Here is a 6,878-nt window from a genome sequence, read left to right as displayed (position 1 = left end):
ATGTAATTTTGTATGTATATTATTACTATATAATTTTGATTTTGTTATGTTTAAAACTAATAAATAACAATAGCTTTTAAATTTAAATTTAAATTTAAATATGAATAATTATAATGAAAAGAAATACAAACTTAGATATTTATCAAACAAAATATAAAAGCCTTTTTTAAAAATTAAAAAAAATTGTATAATAAACCATTTATACAAACTTAATAAAAACAAAGTTAGGAACTTCGGTTACTTCATCACAAACATTTGTCTTGTTAATAATTATTATTTTGTTGAGTCTTTAATAGCACCAATCAACATTTTAAATAATTTTTTGCTTTCTTCTCTCTCAGATTTAGCAATCTCACGTTCTTCTAGTAGAATTTGTTGTTCCCATGCTCTCTGTTTTTCAAACTCTTGTTGTAACATGATATTTTGACCTTCAATGAAATCTAAATTCATCTGACTTTGTACAACTTGCCATTTATCAGTAAATGCATCTAAGACCTTTGCCAAACTTAATGCCTTTCCATTACCTTTAAGAAATAAAACAAAATAATACTAATAAATCCAAACAAATTTAAATAAACCTATTTATATAGAGACAGAGTTAAGTATTTGGGTTTAAGTCAACTGAGGTAAAAGTACCAACTAGGCAAAATTTGCTATTGGAAACCATCCCCATTGTTTAAGATCAGAGCATTATTTCAACTACTTATCGTGTTGACAGATACAAATAAAATAAAACACACATCACAGTAAAATCAAAAGGTACATTCATCGTAACACTCTGAATCTAAAAATAACATACATTTTGTTGGTGTTAAAAAAAAAATTTACCAAAAACATAATTAATTAAATGTAGGTATATCTGATTATTTCATTAATTAATTATTTAATGGTTCAGCACCAATGGACCAGTGATTTTTTTTAGACTTTTTCAATTATGTTTTAAAAATTATCCTCTAGTCATCTATGTATTTCTATTTCCCTTTTATATGCAAATTTATTTGTTTCTAATTATTGAGTTAAACAAAATACTAGTTACCCTTTTGCTTATGCTTGACATAATATTTGAACATATTAGTTAACCATAAACAACAATCTAACTGTTCTAAAGATCAAAAACTATGGTGACATATTGAACTATCTACAAAACATTTTATTTATTTATTTATTTTAGTACTAAGTAATTCACAATAATTGTTTTAAAAAAATTGTATAAGTTAGATTGTAATTTAATTATTAATTATTTGATACTACAGAATAAATACATTGAGGCTGGTTCTTGAAATAAATATATTTTCTAGTTAAAGATAATAAAATATTATAGTATTGTCTAGATCATTTTTACATAATAAAATATAATTTCAAAGACTTTTTAAGAAACAGAATTTTTACCACTTTTTTAATTAGTTTATGTATGGTATGTGTTGTCTACTATGTACATTGTACATATACTTCCCAACAAAAACCTAACAGTGAAAAGAGGCCAAGTTCCAAACTCCCTTCCAAAACCTAGTAGTGAAATCTATAGATTGCTGCCAAATATGCATTTTTTTTTATTTCCACTCCTAAATGCAAGAGAAACACTGCTCTTTTATTTGTATTGTTTAACAAGCTGACTTTTGAGGGAAGGGGCTGAAAGCTTTTTTCATATTTTCTTCTCTGCTTACTTTTCCTTTGTGTTTTCGAAGGTTGAACTGGACTTATTGTTTCAGTACATACTTCAGGGCCTTCTACAGTTAAACTAGTTCCAGCAATGTCAATATTGTAATCAATATCGTTACTAAAAATGACTTCCATATAATTTATTTGTAAATTTTCTTGGCCTTCATTATCTAATATAATAAATCATTAAAAATAATAGTAAAGTAATTGTATTGGTAATTACTTCACACTATTATTATTTCATTTAATTATATTAAATAAATTATAAAAATTATAAAAATTAAATATTTACCCGATTCAATGGAATCAACTCCATACTCCAAAGGTTTAACAGATGGACGTGTCTTCAAAAGTTCATCCAATTCTTCATCCCATTCACCTCTATCCTTGCGATCATTACCACTCTTTCTATTGCAATATTCTTTATCTTTGTATAAATGTTTTAAAGCCTTCCATTTTGCTCTAATTTGTTCAACAGTTTTGTTGTATCCTAAAGCCTTCATTTCTATTTGAACACCTCCCAAAATCTACATGAAAAAAAATATATTTACAATAATACTGAAGTTGAAACTTAAAGATAACAAATATTTATTACTTCTCCATTTATGTATCTTTTTCCATCTAAAGCAGACATTATATTTTTTTCTTTGAAAATTGCTAATAAATCTTTCACTTCTTTATCTGACCAAGAAATTCTCTTTCGTTTTGTTAGAGCACTATAATAGCAGGTATGTGCATCCGCCATTTTGGTTGCAAAAGATTTCAGATAACCCATTATCATATCTTCATAATATATTTTGTCATCATCTACTATTTAGTCTATGCTTAAATGTTTCATATTATACTTAACCAAAAATCGTAAAAGTACTGAGCAGTAGGTAACTAATTTATATATTTTACCTGCGTTAATATATTATGGCTCGTTTGTCTACATCTGACGATTCAATACAGATTAAAGAAAATAAAATCATTGCTGCAGATGACAATATATCACCCAAGAATGTATTGGATAATGACACTAAAAAGGTATATAAAATTAACTATGAAAATCGACAAACCAAGAAATAATCATTAATAGACATTAAATATATTCAACATAATAGTTTATACTAAATCATCTACCAAGCTGCCGTAGACTATGAGTATTAAGAGTACGTCATATCCACATGTGTTGTCTCTGTCTTACCAATGCATAATATATCAAAATTTACTTCCTGCAATTCCTATTTTAAATGTAAAAATAATATCTGTGTTCTCTCGTTGGGTTTTTACGATATTTTAATTTTGAAGTGAATATGAGTATTTAAAATATGAATATTAGAAAATGCACATAATTCACTTAAAAATTAAAATATCGTAAAAACCCAATAAAAGACGAACACAGATAATTTAGGAAAACACATCCTTGGGTATGACATCCTCTTGAGTCATTAGTCATATAGTCTTATTTTTCATATTCATTAATTTAGTTTATCAATTGAAAATTAACTATTCAATGAATAATAACTTTTGTATCTTATTTCTATGCTACATAATTTGTGTTTAATTTTTATAGAAAAACAATCATGACTGCAATAATATCAAACAGAAAGCTGAGCAAGATATAGCTAATTTAAAATTAGAAATTGAAAAGCTGAATTTTAGAAAAAACAATATGGATCTTTTACTAAACTATTTCAATAATCAAAAAGTGTGAAGTTGGGTGACCAAAGCTAGATTACTGTTTTTTTGGATAGTAAAGTAATGCAAATTACAAATTACTGTAACTAATTTACTCTTGCAGTAACTCTGTAGTAATTTCATTATAATTTATTTAAATTAACGCAATTGTAACAAAACTACTTTTTAAAAGTATATCTCCGAATTAATTTTTTTGTTCAGACTCAAATTATTGTATTTTATTTAATAAATAACCTATTGATATTTTAAAAATGGTTATAAGTTCTTCAAATAACAATTTTTATTTAATAATGTTATTAACATATTTCAAATTATACAATTGTAACGATTTATTTATTTAAAAAAAAAAATATTCTGCATAAAATAAAAAAAAACAATATTATATTCTATAAAATAAAAACAATGAATTGGTTTAATTTTGTTATTTAATTTCTTTTCTTCTTTTCTGTTGCTGTTCCATATATCTTTTTTCGTTTGTTACAAACAGATAAATTACAAGTTGCATAAGACCTAATAGTGAAATAATGTTTTATAAGTTTATGTTTGACATTGCAATATTTTTGACAGAGCGGGTAATTAATTTTGATGTTATTACTTATTTCATCTACGATATTAAAATTTGAGTTGTGTAAAAAGTGGATTTTATATTTTCTATACACTAATTCACAATTAAATATTAAAAGTACTGTATTGATACATGGTTCTTTCAATCCTCCTTTATTCAATGATTTTGTGTAAAACTTGTATTTTTCTGGAAGATTTTTAGTTTCTGTGGTGTTGCACATGAACATACAACAATCATTACATGATACTTTTGATATAGCATTTGTGGCACTGCCAGCCAAATGAAATACAATATTCATATCATATACTGGGAGAATTTTAAATGCCTCTGAAATGTTTTCTACATAATCTAATAATTCTAGTGGTTTAACATTATAAGTCGGGTGAAGTATATCAACAACAGAAGAAGTACTATTGAAATTCTCAGGAACTTTTTTAAAATGATTTAATAAAAATGTATCACTGTCGTTCATGTAATTACTACGTTTTACATCAGAAATATACTGTGACATTAGTATCATTTTGAGGGCTCTGAGGGATTGAATTGCATTTGGAGTTTGTCCAGCCTTTCGACGCATTTGGGAAAAAAGGTTTTCGACTGCATCTTGGGTGAAACGATGGCACAATATAAAATCAAATCCGTTACAAAACAATAACTCGCTTATTTCAATAATGGATAATGAAGACATGATGAGACCAACATTCAGAGGTTTCCATCCATTTAATCCAAACTCAGTCTGTTCAATTAAACCAATAAGTTTTTGAATGAAATCATATTTTTTTTCCTTGTTTCTCTTTGTTATTGATGTTTTTCGTAATTTGCTTGATGTTAACGTAAACCATTCATCGATTAACCGAATAAAATGAGCAGTGGTTAGTGCATCTTTAGGTAACAAGTTACAGTTTACAGCAGTTTCCACAGCAGCTGCAGTTTTCAAAGAGAAAAATCGGACGGCTGACCCAACATTCATTTTTTGAAAATTATTTGGATATATGTCATCTCTTTTTAAATGATGCAGTAAGCGAAGTTCTTCATCTCTATTTGAATCCTTCCGCTGTTCAATATTCCACAAGTCTGCTACAAACTTACAATGCACATATTCTGTAGGTAGACCTTTTGCTTCACAGTATTCCTTAGGTAATTTAATTGAGCTCTTTAATGCAGTACTTTTTAAATTTTTAATCAAATGACATACATCTGGCATAATAAACACATTATTACCATCATAAGTAAAATAATTCTGTCGAATACCAGTTTTTTGAATTTTTACACCTAACTCTTTCCATAGTGATCTGTTTTCATTTCCCATATCAGAAGATAGAGAAACAACTTTCAAACCAGCTTTTTTACAAAACTCTATGCAATCATAAATAAACTGCTTGGTTAATTCAGGTGCAGGTGACCCATCTGTAATATGAGCACCGATTACTTGTTTCCAATTATTCTTTACACTACGTAGCAACACTAATAAAAGTTTAGTTCCAAGTTTATTAGTGTTACCAAGAGTAATCTTTCCATAACGTTTACCTCGGTTCTTATCATATGATTCTTCACAGCTTATTTCCATTTCATCAAACGAAAGAACACAGAACCTGTCTTCTTTCTCCAACTGTTGAACTTTAAACACTAAAGGTTCTAACATTGATTCAAACAATCCAAATTCCAATGTAAGACCTTGTAGTCGACGAGTTATGGTGCTATAACAGGGTAACGGAAAGTTCATTTCTCTTAACCCATTAAGTCCGAAATTTTTTTTTTTCAAATTTGAAGTTGATTTTAATTAAAAGCTTACCTTACATACTCAAGGAATGATTGTCTATATTTTTTTTTTTTTTTTTTTACTCTGTTTTTAAGATAAGTTCCGTAACCATATGGTAACGCTAGGAGCATACACTACCCAATTTGTAATAATCATATTTTTATCAAATAAATATTGTTATAGAATGTATACAAATTTAACAATACAATAATTAATTAGAGGTCAATTGTATTAATTATTACATAAATATTTAATAATTATAAATATCGCAATAAAACTAAATACTTATAAACTAATTTATTTTTTATGGAAATTAACGAAGCAATCGATACATAATCCAACGTCACATTTCACACACATTGTCCGTCCTACCGATTTACAACCATCTTTTGCACACCTCCTTCTTTTCTTCTCTTGAGTAAATGAAACTAAGTGGTCCATACGGTCATATCTAATATCATTGGAAACACGACTGTCGGATGATGACAGAGATTTTGATGGTCTTCCTGCGCCTATTCGAGCTATTCCATATCTTTGTAAATATGTAAGCACTACTTCACGGCGGAAATCCAACTGGGTAATTTGTTTAGAATTAAATTTTTTGTACAAAGTCCAACTGTTGTTCATTGGAATTTCCAATAGCCAAGTAAAAATTGGCCACCACCATTTTTTACCTCTTACCCCAATTCTATAAGTGGCTATGTTTTGATCCATCTGATCAGTTCCACCCATATACTGGTTATATTGAGCAATAAGTTTAGGGCGACTTACATTTATATGCTTTTTATGTTTTTGTGAATATCTTCTTACACTTGAAACATTTTCAGTGCCGACATCAGTAGAAGCCATTGTAACAACTGCATTATCCATCCATCTAAACAACAAAATACCCTCATTTTTTTCTATTGCAGTTTCAAAACTTCCACGTTCTTTTTTTGAAAATTTTTTTTTGTCGGTCAAAGGACAAGTTTTTGGTATTCTATTCTGCCGTATAGTACCAATCGCTGAGTAACCCAAATATTTGAAATAATTAAAAACATTTAACCCAGTAAATAAGTTATCCATGTACAACGAGTAAGGTAATTTTTTTTTAGAATCGGGTAAGTCTTCAAGCATTAAAACAAGAGGTGATACTGCTTTTCCAAATATTGAATTGTATTTTTCATTTTCACGAGGATCTTTGCCTTAGTACAATTCAAAATTTACGAGATAACC

The 6,878-nt window shown here is 27.7% G+C and overlaps 1 protein-coding gene across 1 annotated transcript; it reads right to left on the bottom strand.

The window, feature by feature from the left end:
- Window positions 1-246: 246 nt before the first annotated feature.
- On the bottom strand, window positions 247-2,419 carry LOC149060461 (uncharacterized). The gene is made up of 3 exons (XM_089217975.1): window positions 1,952-2,419; window positions 1,665-1,829; window positions 247-524 (listed from the first exon to the last, which is right to left on the bottom strand). The coding sequence occupies exons 1-3, from the start codon at window positions 2,160-2,162 to the stop codon at window positions 274-276; spliced, it is 627 nt and encodes a 208-aa protein (XP_089074101.1). The 5' UTR covers window positions 2,163-2,419; the 3' UTR covers window positions 247-273.
- Between the last annotated feature and the right edge of the window lie 4,459 nt (window positions 2,420-6,878).

Source organism: Diuraphis noxia, unplaced genomic scaffold (assembly GCF_037042655.1).
Source record: "Diuraphis noxia isolate RWA-SAM2 unplaced genomic scaffold, SU_Dnox_SAM2 contig0001, whole genome shotgun sequence".
Classification (NCBI taxonomy): domain Eukaryota; kingdom Metazoa; phylum Arthropoda; class Insecta; order Hemiptera; family Aphididae; genus Diuraphis; species Diuraphis noxia.
The sequence above is the reverse complement of the archived record's forward strand: the minus strand, read 5'-3'. Positions and strand labels throughout refer to the sequence as shown.